Below are 17,971 nucleotides of genomic sequence, written 5' to 3' on the forward strand. Positions count from 1 at the left end.
CCTACTCTTGAGTCTCTATTCTTTCCACAAGGGCCAGAATTATACCCTGGGAATAGGAGCCTGAGAATTTCCACTCTCCACCTGTTAGGGGTTTCTCAGCCTGCAGCAGTCCCTGCTAACAGCCCAAGGAAGATCCCTGAGGAAAGCCTCACCAGTCTCAGCAGTCTTGACAGCCGTGTCAATGAGCCCCTCACGACCCCCCATGGCGTGGAAAAAGAACTCAGTGGGTGTGAGGCCGGCTAGGTAGGAGTTCTCCACAAAGCCACGGCTCTCAGGCCCGTAGTCATCCTTGATGAAGTGAGGCAGAGTCCGGTGCTTGAAGCCAAATGGAATCCGCTTGCCCTCCACATTCTGCTGCCCGACGACAGCAATGACCTGGGAAACAGAAAGGTGGGGTGTACTGAATTCCCTCTGCCTTAAGAATAACAGTTCCCAAAATTTCCCCCAACTCCCGTGATCCTCCTGACCCTAATACATACAAACACCTTCCTTCCTCCTCCCAAACTTCAGAGTGGCCCCGTATGTGGAAAGACAAGGCTTTTCACCTGGGAGATGTTAATCTTGGAACCTTTAGCTCCGGACACGACCATAGACTTGAAGTTGTTGTATTCAGACAGGGATTTCTGAGCAGAGGAGCCAGTCTTGTCTCGGGCATCATTAAGAATGCGGTTCACCTGATTCTCAAACGTCTGCCTCAGAGTGTTCCCTGGGGTGGGCTCCAGCTCGTTGTTGTGTGCCTTCTCGATGACCTGGAGGCAGAGTTCTCAGTGAGACATCAATCCCTACTCTCCGCCCCTTCCCTCTAACCTTACACTCCCTTTGCTCTTGATGATGCTAACTTCTAAGTCCCTGGAAACTCCTTATTCTGTCTCTGGTGGCCTCCCCTCTTACCTCTATTACATCCTGCTTGGCCTTCTTAATAGTGTTCTGAATGTCCTGGTAAGTCTTAGAATCAGCAATGGAGTCCCCAATGCCAATAGTATGACCTAGAGACAGGGAAAAGCATCAGCAAACCCCTTTGGACCTCTAAGAAACATGGAATGGAATGATAGCCAAGAGAGTAGAAGCAGAGGGCACCAAATCCAAGGAGGAAAGAAAGGGATGGAAGGACAGTAAGAAGTTAGAGAATTCACAGAGCGGTCTTGGTACCACGCCTCCATGCTCACCCTCGATGAGGAGCCAGTTGTTAATGACAGTCTGAATGTTGGAGTAGAAGAGGCGAGTGATGTCATGCCCCATCTCTAGGTAGGAGATGTGGACCAGGGAGCCAGCTGACGTGCCCAGAGACTTCTTACACAGGATGCCCATGATCAGCTCCCCATTCTCCACCACCACCTAAGGACAAAGCACCCACTCAAGGCCCCTGCTCTGGTCCTGGCTCCCATGTCCAAATTCTGTCCTCACATATCCAGAAGCCAAGCCCTACCTTGGTGTCCCCAGGAGAGATGTGCTTGTAAGGGCCACTGTCTTCATCATCGGGATGGGTGCTGTGGGTACGGATACAATTGATGTGACCAGGTATGATGAGGGAGAAGATCTGCTTGCCTGTCCACAGAGGTCGGGGTTTTAGGATGGCTGGCTGTGGGACCTTGCCGTCCCACGTCGACAAGAACATCAGGAGGTTCATTACTTCACCCTGTAAGACAAAGAGTAAGGCAGACAGAAGTCAGAGTGCAGGCCCCACATCTCAGGGATGAGAGAGAAATGTTGGGGAGATTTCCCTGCCCAAGGGAGAAAGCCAGATTTTGGAGGCAAAGATGACAGGAAAAGTTTTTTCCAAACTTTAATTTTTTTTTGAGACAGGGTCTTGCTCTGTTACCCAGGCTGGAGTGCAATGGTGCAATCAGGGCTCACTGCAACCTCCGCCTCCTGGGGTCAAGCAATTCTCCTGCCACAGCCTCGAGTAGCTGGGATTACAGGCACCTGCCACCACGTCCGGCTAATTTTTGTATTTTTGGTAGAGATGGGGTTTCTCCATGTTGGCCAGGGTTGTCTCCAACTCCTGGCCTCAAATGATGTGCCTACCTCAGCCTTCCAAAGTGCTAGAATTACAGGTGTGAGTCACCACCATGCCCAGTCCCAAAAGCTTTTTTTTTTTTTGAGACGGAGCCTTAGCTCTGTCGCCCAGGCTGGAGTGCAGTGACGCAATCTTGGCTCACTGCAGCTCCGCCTCCCAGGTTCACGCCATTCTCCTGCCTCAGCCTCCCGAGTAGCAGGGACTACAGGCGTGTGCCACCACGCCCGGCTGATTTTTTGTATTTTTAGTAGAGACGGGGTTTCACCATGTTAGCCAGGATGGTCTTGATCTTCTGACCTCATGATCCACCCGCCTCGGCCTCCCAAGGTGCTGGGATTACAGGCGTGAGCCACCGCGCCCGGCCCCAAAAACTTTTAATTAAAAATTCATTGTAATAGTGAAATTTTTGTTTTTGTTCTTTTTTAATAATAAGCAAAAATTTATTTTAATAATTAGGAAGTAAGTGAAGGTTAAAATAGAAAAATAAAATTTTAACAAGGTCCTACTTATTTTTCCCTTTATCTTTCCTTTATGGACAATACCTGGTATTACATGAAATTTTAAGGAATCAAATGGGGAATTAATGCCTTACACCATTTTGGCCTGAGTTTTCCTAACCCCCCTTTTGTTCGCCCACCAGAAAAGACAACCTCACAGACCACTGCTGGGTAAGTCAGGAAAAAAAACACAGCTCTTCCTCCCTAGCCTCCACCTTGCACCCCAGAGCCCCACTGCCCACTTGAGCCAGGTTTCCATTTGGACCACACACCCGCTCCAGGAAGACGTCTCTCTTGGTGAATTTGCGCACTGCTGTGAGTGTGTCCTGCACAATACCCATGACAGGCCGATTGCTCTGGGGTGTGACAATCATGCGAGGAACCATGGCCAGCTCCTGGATCTCTGCTCGTGTCTCCAGAGACTGTGGCAGGTGCAAGTTCATCTCATCCCCATCAAAGTCTGCATTGTACGGAGTTGTCACACTATAGTTAAAGAGAAAAGTCAGGGTTGGGAAGATGTCTGCAGTGAAACCTCAAGAAGCCACCCAGCCTGCCCCCCTTCCCCCCCTTTCCCCAATTCCAGCCTGCTTCCCTCAGCCAGGGACTGACCTAAGATTCAAGCGAAAGGTAGACCAGGGGAGAATGCGGACCCGATGCCCCATCATGGACATTTTGTGCAGAGTTGGCTGCCGGTTGAAGATAACAATGTCCCCATCACACATGTGCCGTTCCACCTAGGGAGATGAGGTAAGTAAAAGGTCTCAGTGAAGGAGGTATCTAAGAATGAAAGGACAATGGACCTAAAGTCCTTTCCAAGTCTGGTGCAGTAGCTCACGCCTATAATCCAAGTACTTTGGGAGGCTGAGGCGGGCACGTCACTTAAGGTCAGGAGTTTGAGACCAGCCTGGTCAACATGGTGAAACCCCGTCTCTACTAAAAATACAAAAATAAGCTGGGTGTGGTGGTGCGTGCCTGTAATCCTAGCTACTCGGGAGGCTGAGGCAGAAGAATCACTTGAGCCTGGGAGGTAGAGGTTGCAGTGAGCCAAGATCACAGCACTGCATTCTACACTCCAGCCTAGGTGATAGAGCGAGACTGTCTTTTGAAAAAAAAAAAAAAAAAAAAAAGTCCTTTGCAAACTGAAAGAGATGACACCGTGGTGCTAATTCACTTGAAACACTTATTAAACACTCCTCTGGACAAGGCCCTGGGCCAAACACCAGGTTATCAGGGATGAATAATACACAGCATCCACCAATCTCAAAAAACTTAAGTCTAGGAAGAAAAGCAAGAGAGACTCTGAACATAGTCTTTTGCACTGTTCCTCCACAGATCCCTCTTCCCTGCCATATGCATGCTGCCCCGGGTTTATGCCACCCCCACCCTGAATGCCAGAGGCCAGCAGTTCCCTGCACACCTGGGCAGCAATAGCCTTTAACAAGACAGTCAAGTCTGGATCCCAATGAACGAGACAGACTCAGATGGCCTATCCCAGCCTGCCCTATTTCAGAAAGCTTTCTGCTCAGGTGGCTGAGAGAGGCCCTGGCCTGCTACGTGCCTTATAGCCGGTCTGCAGGTGAAGGTCACTGGGCTTGGGGTGGAAACGCAAGTCAATGCGATCACCATTGTCTCGGATGATGTACTTGGCGCCTGGGTACTGGCTGTTCCCCCTGCGCACTAGTTCTTGAAGTCTAGGAAGGCAAGAGGTGCAATGAACTCAATGCTTCCTAAAAAGCCCCTGCAGCCACCCTCACCCCAGAGCCCTGAGTGGAAGTTAAACTTCAGAACTTCAACTCCTCCTTGCTCCAAGCCCACGCCCGAGGTAGGATGAGCAGACTCTCGAAGCCTTGCCACTGAGGCCATGTCTTCCCTAGCCATTCCAGGAAGGGCTTTCCAACGGAGGCACACCTGTCAATGTTGAAGGGGGTGACAATCTCCGCAAAGGTCATGTTGGCAGCAATGGAGCGGGGCACGCCAACCTGGTCAATGGAGAGGTTGGGGTCGGGGGTGATGACAGTACGGGCCGAGAAATCCACTCGTTTGCCCATCAGGTTCCCTCGCACCCGGCCTTCCTTGCCCTTCAACCGCTGCTTCAGGGACTTGAGGGGACGCCCGGACTTCTGCATGGCCTGTGAGGAAAAAAACACAGGGTGGGGGCAATCCAGAAAGTCAGCACTGGGCCCTCTTCCAGAGCTCTGAAGCCTCATGCTAGCCCCCACCCTGGCTCCAATACACAGAGGGGTGGGGAGCATGCTGACTCACACGGGGCAAGCCAGGCAGCTCATTGTCCACCATGGTGGCCACATGGAACTGGAGGAGCTTCACATCCTCTGCAATGACATGGGCCGCTGCGCCGTTCTGCTCATTGCGCCGCAGCTGATTGTTGATCTTCACAATGTCAGCCAGTTTGTGAGTCAGGTCATCCTGAGGCAGGAAGTCAGAATCATCATGGTCCAGCCACCACTGCCAGCGCTCAGCAGGCACGTGCCAGACACACAGCACAGCTCTCATCCTCACACCACCCCAGGAGGCAGGACTGCCCACTATCATTTATAGATTCAGAAACACCTTTGTGGCCTTTAACCACGTGAAAGGACTCATTAAAGATCATACAGCTAGTAAGTGGCAGGGGAATTTTCAAACCCAGGTCCATCCATCCATCCCCCAGGCACACCCCAGCCCCACCTACAGGGCTTCCTCCCTTTAGACACCTCGCCCTCCAGCTAAGAGGCAGAGCCCTGGAGCCACTGACCTGGTTACGGGCAGAGCCCTGCATCACAACAGCAGGCCGCACGGAGAGCGGGGGCACAGGCAGCACTGTGACAATCATCCACTCTGGCCGTGCATAGCGGGGCTCCATGCCCAGCACAAAACACTCCTCATCTGAGATGCGTTTGAAGATCTCATGCACTCGCTCTGGACTCAGCAGGATCTTCTTCTCCTGAGAGTCCTCATTAACGTGCTTCCATTCCGCATACAGCTCTAGGCCGGAACGCCGGATCCTGGGCTGGTACCGCCCACAGCCACCATGGCCCTTCCAAGGAGAGACAGGGGCCATCAGAGCCCAGAGGTTGGGCCATTTCCCTCCACACCTGGCCAGCCCCTCCTGTTCCTCTGTGTCCTTCCCTTCCAGTTTCCTCCCTCCAGGCCTCTGACCCCTCCTTCCCAAAAGTCTCTGCCACCCCCAGCCACCTTTTCTTTGGTCAGATCCTCGTCACCCTCAGGTTGTTCCACACCGAACTTGTTGTCCATCTCCTCCCCACCCTCGCAGATGTTTTTGCCCTTGCAAAGGTCGTAGACATGTGTAAGCCGCTTCTTGGGCTGTCCCTTGGACTTAGCCAGGATGTCCTTGATCTTTGGGTTGTTCTGGGGAAGGGCAGAGCGAGGTCAGTTGAAGCTGTCCCCCTGCCCCCTACCAAGCACCCCCACCTCCCAGACCAGAGCCTGTTCCCCACTCACAGAGTCCACAAGCAGTTTGGAGCAGAAGAAGCAGACACAGCGCAAAACTTTCATTGTCTTCACCAGGAAGCCCACGTGAAACACAGGCTTGGCCAGTTCAATGTGGCCAAAGTGGCCAGGACACTCTGTCATGTTTCCTGTGGGACACACACCCAGTGCTTTCCTCCCAGCTCCCACTCATCTCAGAGGCCTCCAGGTGTCGACCGTCAGCCCTAGTTTTGAGGACCCAACCCACCTCCCCTTTGGGATCCCACCTGGCCCCCAGCACTTACCTGCACATGTTTGGCAGCGGCCAGTCCGCTCAATTACCCCCTGCCTCGGGTCCATCAGCCCCCCAAGCTTGGGGCGGCCTCCCTCAGTCGTCTCTGGGTATTTGATGCCACCCTCCGTCACAGACATTCGCTTCTGCAAAGAGAAAGAAAGGCCAACAACTGAACAGCATTCCTAGTTTCTAGCCTTTGTGGCTGGGGAGCTCTGGACTAAGGTCTGGGAAAACCCTGAACTACTTACAGAAGAGCTAAGTTTAGCTTGGAGTGAGGGGAATGGGGGATTGGTGTGTGTACACTTCTGAAAAGGCCAAAGTTGAATATCCCAAGTCAGAGGCTTACTCCAGTCACTGAGGCAGGGAAAGCACTCACACTAGATAATGGTCGATCCTGGGTTCCATACAAATCACCTGCTACTGGGACATGAACCCCAGACTTCCATCTGGGTTGAATTCTAGGTCTCTGACATCCATAGGATTTAGTCACAAAAAGAAATCAAAGTTGCTTCAGGAAAAACAAAAAAACAAAACAATGCTTTATTTGTTCCTCCCAAGCAGAAATCAAGCTCATGAATCTGAGATCCTGGCAGGAGCCTCTCTGTACCTGTACCCTTGCCATGATGGCCCAGGTGTTCTGCACCAAGACATGCCCCGCCAACTCAAGCCCCTGATAAGAAACGAGGCACTCAGAGATGCAGATCTGTTTCTTTACCCTCATCTTTGTCATGCCCTCCTTCTCAAGGCCTGACCTGCTTGAACCCTTTCGTGTCCAGATGGAGATTTTATTATTGGTTTTGTTTTGTTTTGAGATGGAGTCTTGCTCTGTCGCCAGGCTGGAGTGCAGTGGCGCAGTCTCAGCTCACTGCAACCTCTGCCTCCCAGGTTCAAGCGATTCTCCTGCCTCAGCCTCCCAAGCAGCTGGGACTACAGGTGAGCGCCACCACACCCAGCTAATTTTTGTATTTTTAGTAGAGACAGGGTTTCACCAGGTTGGCCAAGATGGTCTCTTGACCTCATGATCCGCCCGCCTCGGCCTCCCAAAGTGCTGGGATTACACGCCTCGTGAGCCACGGTGCCAGGCCAGAGATTTTATTAAAAGACTGGAGAAACATTGTACTGTACTAGGAAGACAGGTTGGTGGAAATGATTTGAAGCAAAAGTGAATAGCTGGAATCCCAAGAAAGGCAGGGCCAGGACTTGATGGGGACATTTCAATGAAGGAAAGAAGGAAACAGAAGAACTCAGAAGTAGATGGGCCGGGTGCGGTGGCTCACACCCATAATCCCAGGACTTTGGGAGGCTGAGACGGGTGGATCACCTGAGGTCAGGAGTTCGAGACCAGCCTGGCCAACATGGTGAAACCCCATCTCTACTAAAAATACAAAAAAATTAGCTGGGTGTGGTGGCGGGCACCTGTAATCCCAGCTACTTGGGAGGCTGAGGCAGGAGAATCACTTGAACCCAGGAGGCGGAAGTTGCAGCGAGCTGAGATCGCGCCACTGTACTTCAGCCTGAGTGACAGAGCAAGACTCCGTCTCAAAGAAAAAAAAAGATGTAATGCTATTGCACACTTAGACTTAGTAGACTACAGCATAGTACAAACGTAACATATGCACAGGGCAACCAAAAAACTTCATGTGACTTGCTTTATTGCGGTGGGCTGGAACCAAACTCACAGTATCTCCAAGGTATGCTTGGATACTCATTCTCAACTCTCTAACTCCAGGCCTTACTTTTCTTCTGGACTTTGGGTTCACATATGTGACTACCTACTGAACCCCCTGTAAACATCCCACCAAAAAATCAAATTAAACATGTTTAAAAGCAAACTCCCTTTTCCACAAAAGCTTCTCTTTTTCCTTTAGCCTCCATCCCAGATTCAGAAACCTGTGCTTATCCTTCCTTACCTTCAAGCACAAAACAGTCCAAAGAACATGGACTTAGCTGTCAGGCACCCTGGCTTTGGAATTCTGCCTCTATTACTTATGAACTATGTAACCATTAAGGACTTAATTAGCTTGCTTAAGTCCAGTTTGTAACTGGTGCTTTATGAATGGACATTATTATTATTCAATCATTCACCAGGTACTGGTCACTTTTACCTCCCCCCACTTTTTTTTTTTTGAGAAGTCTCACTCTGTCACCCAGGCTGGAGTGTAGTGGCGGGATCTCAACTGGGTTTACACGCATAAGCCACCACGCCTGGCCTCCTAAGTGTTTCTTGAATCTTGCCTCTCTTCTCCATCCCCACCACCACTGCCCTAGTTCAGGCCCTTCCTTTGTAGTCTACAACAGAGCATTCCTATGGGTCACCAGCCTGTCTCTCTCCAATCCTTCTACATTACAACTGGGGTGCTCATTCTAAAATAAAAATGTGTGCCAAAAATAAATAAAATAAAAATTAATAATAAAACAAAATAACATAAAAATGTAATCATTCATACCCTCTTGTCCTCAGACTGACATCCAAACTCAGCAGGACAGCTTCCCAAAAGGATTTTATGATGTTCTCAACCTTCATTTCCCTGATGCTCCATACATTCCTGTTCACTCCTCAGTAACAATTCCCCGGAGTCCGCTATGACATCCAGCACAACATGTGCTGCGTTCCTCTAGGGTTTTCTATATGCTAGTGCCTCTCTCTCTCTGCTTGGAATGCTCTTCCCACTGTAAAACTCCTATTTCAAGACTTGGCTCAGGCACTGCTTCCTCCAGGAAGCCTTTCCACAGCCTCCCCAAAGTAGACAGGGACCTCTCCTCTGTGCTTCCACAGCCCTCTATCACTGCACATACAACAATGCAATAAAATGACCTTCAGGGGTCTGTCTTCCCTATAACTGTAAGCACCTCTCAGGCAGGCAGAATGCCTCAACCATCCTGAATCCCATGTGCCTGCCTGAAACATGGCAGGTTCCTAACAAATGTCTGTTAAATTGACCTACTGCTTAGGACTCTCCACTGCAGGGAGGTACCCTCAAAAAACTTGGAAAAAGAGAGGTTACCCTCTGACAGTCAAACCAGTAATCCCCTCATAACAGGTCTGATTGGCCACTGCTGGGTAGAAACCAAAATGGTCTACAGATGCAAAGCTGAAGAAGTTCTGAACACCTCTCAGCCTCAGACAGGTTCAAAACTCTCATCAACATGACCTGATGAAATCTCAGGGAGACAGTCCTCATGGATGACTACATTTGCAAAGCTAGAACCTCATCAGCTGCAATGTGTCTGGTGAGAAACATGAAGGGGATTTGCTCACCTTGAATGAGACCAAAAAAAGTGGAAGCAGTTACAAATCTGGCCTCCAGAACAGACACTGCAGAGGAGCCTAAGGGAAAATCAGGCTCAACATTTTCAACCTCTTTCTGCTCAAAGTCTATGCCAGCCAAGCCAACCACCCTTCTAATGACTAATTCTGCTTTCAGGCTTTCTGAGACCAGGTCAGGGGGTGTCCTAGACAGCAGACATGCATATCCTTGTTAATGAGAAGAGCTATCCCTCCACCACCAAGTTCATGAACTCTCATTTTTTATTTTATTTTATTTTGAGACAGGGTCTTGCTCTGTCACCCCGGCTGGAGTGCAGTGGCACAATCTCGGCTCACTGCTACCTCTGTCTCTCAGGTTCAAGTGATTCTTGTGCCTCAGCCTCCCAAGTAGCTGGAATTACAGGTGCTCACCACCACACTTGGCTAATTTTTGTATTTTTGGTAGAGAAAGGGTTTCACCATGTTGGCCAGGATGGTCTCAAACTCCTGGCCTCAAGTGATCCACTCACCTTAGCCTCCCACAGTGCTGAGATTACAGTCGTGAGCCACCACACCTGGCCTCAAACTGTCATTTTTAAATTAGCCCCCAACCCTTCAGCCAACACGTTCTCACTGCCTACAGGATAAAGGTTAAACACTTGAGGGGGTGGCCAGTCAGGCTGGGTTCTCTTTGGGTTCTGCCCCTGAGGCCAGAGAACAAAAGGGCTGTCACTGAATCTCAGTAAATACTCATTCTCTTTCCTCTGCTTTAGCAAAGCTAACAAGGTCCTTATTATAACTTGGCTTCAAGTCGCTTTTACAGCTTTATTTGGTACCAGATTCTCCTACCCACCTCCCACATTTATGTTCTAAATACAATAGATTTCTCAAAATTCCTTTTGCTTCACACGCCCCCTTGGGAATAAACTTCTATTTATTCTTTAAGACCCAGTTCAGAGGTCACCTCCTTATGAAGTCTTCTCTAACTCTTCCTAGCCTTATGCACACCCCAGCAAGGTTCTCAGCCCAATTTTAATTACTTAGTGACACATCTGTCTCTCCCATTGGACTGTAATCCTTGAGGGCAAGGGTCATGTTTTCTCTTTATATCCTCAGCACCTAGCACAGTAACCAACATATGGTTGAGGCTCAGTAAACTATTTGCTGCATACACAGGAAATCCCTCACAAGATTATAAATAACTTGAAGACAAGGATCATCTTCTGACTCATCAATGTAGCCCACACTCGACCTAAAAGAATACATTACTGGCCAGGCACGGTGGCTCAAACCTGTAATCCCAGCACTTTGAGAAGCCAACACGGGCAGATCACCTGAGGTCAGGAGTTCGAGACCAGCCTGGCCAACATGGTAAAACCCTATCTCTAATAAAAATACAGAAACTAGGCCAGGTGCGGTGGCTCATGCCTGTAATCCCAGCACTTTGGGAGGCCAAGGCAGGTGGATCACGAGGTCAGGAGTTCGAGACCAGGCTGGACGACACAGTAAAATCCCATCTCTACTAAAAACACAAAAAAGAAATTAGCTGGGTGTGGTGGCGCACTCCTGTAGTTCCTGCTACTCGGGAGGCTGAGACAGAAGAATCGCTTTATCCAGGAGGCAGAGGTTGCAGTGAGCACAGACTGTGCCACTATACTCCAGCCTGGACAACAGAGCTGGACTCCATATCAAAAAAAAGCAACAAAAAAAGAATACATTACTGCTTTAAATCCTTATTTAAATAAGTCAAGGTATAAATAAGTTATGCATTCCATGGTAGACAGTTGTTTTTAATGAATAGGGGTCAACTACTGCGAATGAAATCCGGCACCCTCTTTCCCCCAAATTTTGTGCACACACTGGTACAAAGCTCTAGTACCAACCTGCTTTGTAACGTTCCCCTCACCTAGCAACATCTAAATCCATCTTTTAACAGCAAGGACAACAGCTCTATCTCAAAGCCAATTCGAAGAGCTCTCTGTACCTCCATACACTCTGACCTCAAGACTTCTGTAAAACATTTTAGCCTAAAATACCACCTGTTTCACAACAAGAGGCCCCCTTACCCTCACCCATCCTTCTACCCAAAATTGAACCATCTGTTGGTCCCTCAAAATACAGACATCGTATAAACTGCAAGACATGCGGAGCACTATCAAAGCCCAACAATCCTACACCCCAGAGATGACTCTGGTAGAGCTTTGTCAACAGTGTCCCATACTTTTACTTGTTATTATTATTCCATCTTGCATCAGTACAACCTCTGCCTACCAGGTTCAAGTGGTTCATATGCCTCAGCCTCCCAAGTAGCTGAGATTACAGGCACCCGCCACTACACCCAGCTAATTTTTGTATTTTTAGTACAGACGGGGTTTCACTAGGCTGGACACAATGGTCTTGAATTCCTGACCCTCAGGGATTTGCCCACCTTGGCCTCCCGAAGTGCTGGGATTACAGGAGTGACCCACCGTGCTCGGCCCATTTATTATTATTTTTTAATTGAGATAGGGTCTTGCTATGTTGCCCAGGCTGGTCCTGAACTCCTGGCCTCAAGTGATTCTCCTGCCTCAGGCTCCCAAAGTGCTGGGATTATAGGCATGAGCCACAGCCTCCATTTTTTTTTCATGCTTTTAAAAAAATGTAAATATGTTCCCATTTTAACGTAAGGCCTTCACTCTGCATACTCTTGAGTAACTTTTTCATTTATCCATATATTCCCTAACATTATCAACAGCCCACAGTGCCCTTACCATTTCAGTAACTCTCACAGCACTCACTAGGTCAAAGGAGAGCCACAGCCAAGCGTGGTAGCTCACACCTGTAATCCCAGCACTTTGGGAGGCCAAGGTGGGCAGATCACTTGAGGTCAGAAGTTTGAGACAGGTCTGGCCAATGTGGCGAAACCCTGTCTCTACCAAAAATACAAAAATTGCGGGGTGTGGTGGCGGGTGCCTGTGATCCCAGCTGCTTGAGAGGCTGAGGCAGGAGAGCAGCTTGAACCCAGGAGGCAGAGGTTACAGTGAGCTGAGATCTCACCTCTGCACTCCAGCCTAGGCAACAGAGCAAGACTCCATCTTTCAAGAAAAGACAGCAACTTATTAAGCACCCAGACCCAAACAACTTAAGCATTTATGTCCTAGGAACTTACTAGCCATTTGAGAAAATACATACAAGTTGAAAATACTATTATTAAAACAAAATAACATTTTTATTTCTTTCCCAAATAACCATCTCATTCACTTATGGCGCCTGTTAGGCACTGCACCTCTCAAACCTTGGAATCAGACTAAACAGCACCACCTTTATTTCTTCTACAAACTGATTTTTGTCTGTACTTAGCAACTGCTAAAAACCCAGCTTCATAAAAATATGACACTATAGAAAGGGATTTGGCACCATCTAATGTTGAAACAGAACTACCAGGAACTAGGAGTTCCAGGGTATCTAACAAATGTACCTGTGCTTCTCTTGGAAATTTAAAATACCTCACTGTGCCCACTGTGAGTGTGCCACAGTGTCTCAGGGCATCATCAGCACAGTGTGGGATCCTATTGGGAAGCTCTTCTCGTACATTGTAAGAATACACCCTAAGTTATTCAACAGGATTCCTATTAGTAAATACCAAGTAATTTATAATTGTCACTTTCAAACAATGTTGCAATAAAAGTCCTTCTACATTATCTATGCATATTTGTCCAATTATTTCTTTCATTTGTTTATTCTACTAATTTTTATTACATGTCTATCACGTGCCAGGCACTACCTGAGATACTAAGGCAACGTGAATAACATAGACAAAGTCCCTCATGAAATTCATTCTCTAGCAAGGAAGCAAGAAACAGAAAAACTAATCCTTTCTAGAGTGACAGGCTGTGAAGGAAAATATAGCAGAGATGATCAGAGAAAACAAGGGCAGGGCGGGGGATGCTATTTAAACAGAGTGGTCAGGAAAGCGCTCCTAAAGATATGACATCGGCCAGGCGCAGTGGCTCATGCCTGGAATCCCAGCACTTTGGGAGGCCGAGGAGGGGGATCTCTTGAGCCCAGTTCACCAGCCTGGGTAACATAGTGAGAACCCATCTCTACAACAAATTTAAAAATTAGACAGGCACGGTGGTATGAGCCTGTTGTCTCAGCTACTGAGGTGGGAGCATTTTTGAGATGGAGGCTCGCTCTGTTGCCCACGCTGGAGTGCAGGGGCGCAATCTCAGCTCACTGCAAGCTCCACCTCCCAGATTCACGCCATTCTCCTGCCTTAGCCTCCCGAGTAGCTGGGACTACAGGCGCCCGCCACAACGCCTGGCTAATTTTTTGTATTTTTAGTGGAGACGGGGTTTCACCGTGTTAGCCAGGACGGTCTCGATCTCCTGACCTTGTGATCCGCCCCCCTCGGCCTCCCAAAGTGCTGGGATTTCAGGCGTAAGCCACCACATGTGGCCTTGTATTTTGAGACAGAGTCTCACCTGGTCACCCAGGCTGGAGTGCAATGGCATGGTATCATGCTCACTGCAACCTCCACCTCCCGGGTTAAAGCGATTCTCTTACCTCAGCTTCCCGAGTAGCTGGGACTACAGGGGCATGCCACCACACCTAGCTAATTTTTGTATTTTTAGTAAAGACAGAGTTTCACTATTTTGGCCAGGCTGGTCTCAAACTTTCCTGACCTCGTGATCTGCCCACCTTGGCCTCCCAAAGTGCTGGGATTACAGACGTGATTGAGCCTGGCCAGGGAGCATCTTTTGAGCCCAAGAGGCTGCAGTGAGCTATGATCGAGCCACTGTACTCCAGCCTGGGGGACAGAGGGAGACCCTGTGTCCAAAAAAAAAAAAAAGATATGCCATTTCAACAGAGAACATACAGACATAAAGGAACAGGCATGCAGAGCAGAGGTCTGAGCAATGTTGTTCCAAGCAGGAGGAATAGTGAATAATAAAGTCCTTGAGGTAGGAATAAGCTTGCAGTGTTAGAGAAGCAAGCAGTCAGCATGCTTCAAGAAAAGCAAAGAGAAGACTAGTAATGAGATGGAAAGGCAAGCAGGAGCCAGACAAAACAGCACTTTATAGGTCAGAATGAGTCCTGAAACCTCTGGAGAGGATTCTATGAAGGGAAGGGATGAAGAGATCTCTCTAGCCTGTTCTAGCTGTTCTTGCCAACTGTAGGAAGACCAATTAGGGCTACTATAGCACCCCACAGGAAAGATGAAAGTAGGGTGTAATACGGTGGGACATGGTGGTGGAGATGGTCATAAATGGCTGGATTCCAGGCATATTTTGAAAGGTAGAACTGACACTCTGGCAGATGGACTAAATGGAGATTGTGAGAAAGAGAATCAAAGATGGCTTTTAGGTTTTTGGCCTGAGCAAATGGATGAATGGAGAAACTATTTAATGAACCATGCAAGACTGGGAAAGGAGCATCATTGAGGGGAGAATTATGCTTTTTTAACCTAAGGATGAATTTTTATAAGCGGTAATGATCAAATGATTTACATATTAAAAGGTTGATAAAATTGTTAGACCAGAGGCCAGGCATGGTGGCTCATGCCTATAATCCTAGCACTTTGGGAGGCCAAGGCGGGCGGGTCCTCTGATGTCAGGCATTCAAGACCAGCCTGGGCAACATGGTAAAACCGCATCTCTACTACAAAAGTAGCTAGGCGTCGTGGCACACGCCTGTAATCCCAGCTACTTGGGAGGCTGAGGCAGGAGAATTGCTTGAACCTGGGAGGTGGAGGCTGCAGTGAGCCAAGATCGTGCCACTGTACTCCAGCCTGGGCAACAAGAGTGAGATTCCATCTCAAAAAAAAAAAAAAAAAGTCAGACCATCCTCCAGAAAGGTTATACCAATCTTTCTACCAACAACATATAAGCATGTCTATTTCCCAATATTTTTGCCAGCAGGGAAAAAAAATCAGATGAGAAATAATTTTATTTTAATCTGGATTTTTTTATTAGAAAGTCAACTCTTTGTTGGCCATTTGCACTATTTCTGTGAACTGCCTATTCATCTCCTTTACCCATTTTTCTAGTAGATAGGTACTTTCTTTACTGATTTGTCAATGTTCCTTGTACATCAATAAATTTAACCTTGTCTGCGTAACTGCAAATACTGTTTCCTGATCTGTTTTTCGGCTTTGCCACAGTGCCTCTATAAACAGAAGTGGCTCTTTTTATGTAGTGAAATCTGCCTTGGTCTTCCTTATATATAATGTTTAGCTCATTTTAGGCACTCCATAAAATTTGCCTGTAACTAATTCACTACTATTAAAGACTTCTGTCTCTGGTATCAGCCCTGCAAAAGCCTTCTATTTTTTTTCTAGTGCTTTATGGGTTTTTTTAGATTTAAGTCTTAACTTCATCTGGAACTGATTCTGTGGTATGGTGTGAGGTCAGGACGTTCTGACTCCTGACATAGCTGAACTTTCTCCCAGCAAAAATGGTCTCTATCCACAAACAACCACTTAACTCCATTCTTTCCAGCCAGTGGGCTCCCTCTACTTAGCTCCACAAGGGAAGTCCAAGTCACCAACAGCTCTCCCCTAGGGCTGCCCTCCTCTCTCTGGTCTCTCCTCCCGCATCAGTTTTTCATAGAGCAACTACAGCAGTATTTTTTTCAAATGTGAGTTTGCTGTCACTCTGCTTATAATTGTCAACGACTACCTACTGAAAATAGAATTAAGTCCTGACTCCTTACCATAATATACAATATCCCATGCTTCTCCAGCCTATTTCTGTAACACTCTTCTTCTGTCATCCACTAAACCTCAGCCACACCGGCCGCCTTTCACCCTCTAGGACAAGCCGAAGTTCACTTCTCCCTCAGGCCCTTTGCACTTGCTATTTCCTCTGCCGGAAAAGCTCTCGCCATAGAAACTATGGCTTCGATGACTGCCTGCCTCTCATCATTTGGGTAATGTCTTCTAAGGCAGGCCTTCCCAGACCCTGACACCATCCCATCTAAAGTAGCCCCACCTCGGCGGGCGCAGTAGCTCACGCCTGTAATCCCAGCACTTTGAGAGGCCGAGGAAGGTGGATCACCTGAAGTCAGGAGTTCAGCCATTGCACTCTGGCCCGGGGAACAAGAGCGAAACTCCTTCTCAAAAAAAAAAAAAAAAAAAAAAAAAAAAAAAAAAAAAAGACAGCGGAGAATCACCTCAGGGCAGGCGTTCGAAACCAGCCTGGCCAACATAGCGAAACCCCTCCTCTACTAAAAATACAAAAATTAGCGGGGCATGGTGGCGCATGCCTGTAATCCCAACTACTCAGGAGGCTAAGGCAGGAGAATCGCTTGAACCCGAGAGGCGGAGGTTGCAGTGAGCCGAGATCGTGCCATTGCACTCCAGCCTGGGCGACAGAGCAAGACTCCGTCTCAAAAAATAAAATAAAATAAGATAAAAATAAAAAAATAAAGTAGCCCCAGCTCAGTGACTCTCCATGGCATTACCCCGTTTCACTCTATTCGAGACAATTGCCATTAACTGAATTATCTCGTTCATTCATTGTATTCATGTTTACTGCCTTCTCTTTCCCATAGACAGTGCTCTTGAAGGTAGGATCCTGGTCTGCCGTGTTCACCTCTGTAACCCCAGAGTCTCTGGTGTCTTCAACAGAGCAGGTGCTCAATTAATATTTGTATTACAGAAGAAGAGGAAGCTATCCGGGGTTTGGCTTCTTAATCAAACTTGTAAAGACTCCCTAGGATTCGTCTGATCGCCTTTAACGTCGGTAACTATGGAGTGTGAAATCAGTCATCCTTCTCTCCCTCCAGCCAGCCCCCCATCTCGGACAAAGCGCTAAGCTTGCTCAACTCTTTGCAAAATATAACTCTGGGAGGCCAGAGACTGGCGCCTGCACGGCCTTGGCGCTGCTGAGCCATGCTCCTGGCCCGTCACCCATAAGCAGCGAGAAAGCGCCAAGTTTCCGCAGCCCCCGTCTGGCCCCGCCCGCCAGGGGAGGGAGGGAGGAAGGGGAGGACAGAGCCGCTTACCAGTTCATCCGGACTCAGGACTCCGAACTGGACTCGCTTGATGGTGCGCAGCGGGCATGCGCTGTCCCCAGAGGGGGGGCCACCCCCGTGCATGGCGGAGGCAGGCGCGCTGCGCAGGCGCAAACCTCACTACAAAAAGCCTGCGCCGCCTCCGCCTAGGTGCTCAGACCTCGTCAGGGCGGCCACCGGGAAGGACCTCCCCGAGTTGGGAGGAAAAAGCCGAAGGAGGGGAAGGTGGGGGAGGGAAGGAGGCGGGGAAATAAGGAGCGAAAGGAGCCCTTCTTTCCCTTACCGGAAATTTTTCAGCTCCCAAAAAAGGAAAAACAAAGAAGGGGAAAGGAAAAGGTTTTTGGGGGAGGAAGAAGAAAAAGGGTAACGAATAAATAAGTAACCGGGCTCCTGTACGGCAGAGGTTACGGCAGTTTGTCTCTCCCCCTTCCGGGAGCCGCCTTCTTCTCCAACCGTCCCGGCCGCGCTCTCGGCGCTTCTGAGCGGCGAACTCG

At 48.6% G+C, this 17,971-nt stretch overlaps 1 protein-coding gene across 1 annotated transcript in view; it reads right to left on the bottom strand.

Annotated features, from left to right (window-relative positions):
• Window positions 1-17,961, bottom strand: part of POLR2A (RNA polymerase II subunit A) — a 28,732-nt gene extending 10,771 nt beyond the window's left edge. The window contains exons 1-15 of the mRNA XM_003274618.4: window positions 17,469-17,961; window positions 6,246-6,378; window positions 5,974-6,110; window positions 5,707-5,880; window positions 5,267-5,548; window positions 4,777-4,938; window positions 4,423-4,643; window positions 4,073-4,205; window positions 3,124-3,248; window positions 2,787-2,997; window positions 1,427-1,636; window positions 1,167-1,335; window positions 892-986; window positions 546-749; window positions 153-375 (exon numbers count right to left, since the gene is read on the bottom strand). Of these exons, the coding sequence (XP_003274666.1) occupies window positions 153-375; window positions 546-749; window positions 892-986; window positions 1,167-1,335; window positions 1,427-1,636; window positions 2,787-2,997; window positions 3,124-3,248; window positions 4,073-4,205; window positions 4,423-4,643; window positions 4,777-4,938; window positions 5,267-5,548; window positions 5,707-5,880; window positions 5,974-6,110; window positions 6,246-6,378; window positions 17,469-17,561 (2,572 nt within the window). The 5' untranslated portion in view covers window positions 17,562-17,961. The remainder of the gene's footprint in view (window positions 1-152; window positions 376-545; window positions 750-891; window positions 987-1,166; window positions 1,336-1,426; window positions 1,637-2,786; window positions 2,998-3,123; window positions 3,249-4,072; window positions 4,206-4,422; window positions 4,644-4,776; window positions 4,939-5,266; window positions 5,549-5,706; window positions 5,881-5,973; window positions 6,111-6,245; window positions 6,379-17,468) is intronic.
• Window positions 17,962-17,971: the final 10 nt, after the last annotated feature.

Source organism: Nomascus leucogenys, chromosome 19 (genome assembly GCF_006542625.1).
Source record: "Nomascus leucogenys isolate Asia chromosome 19, Asia_NLE_v1, whole genome shotgun sequence".
Taxonomy (NCBI): Eukaryota; Metazoa; Chordata; class Mammalia; order Primates; family Hylobatidae; genus Nomascus; species Nomascus leucogenys.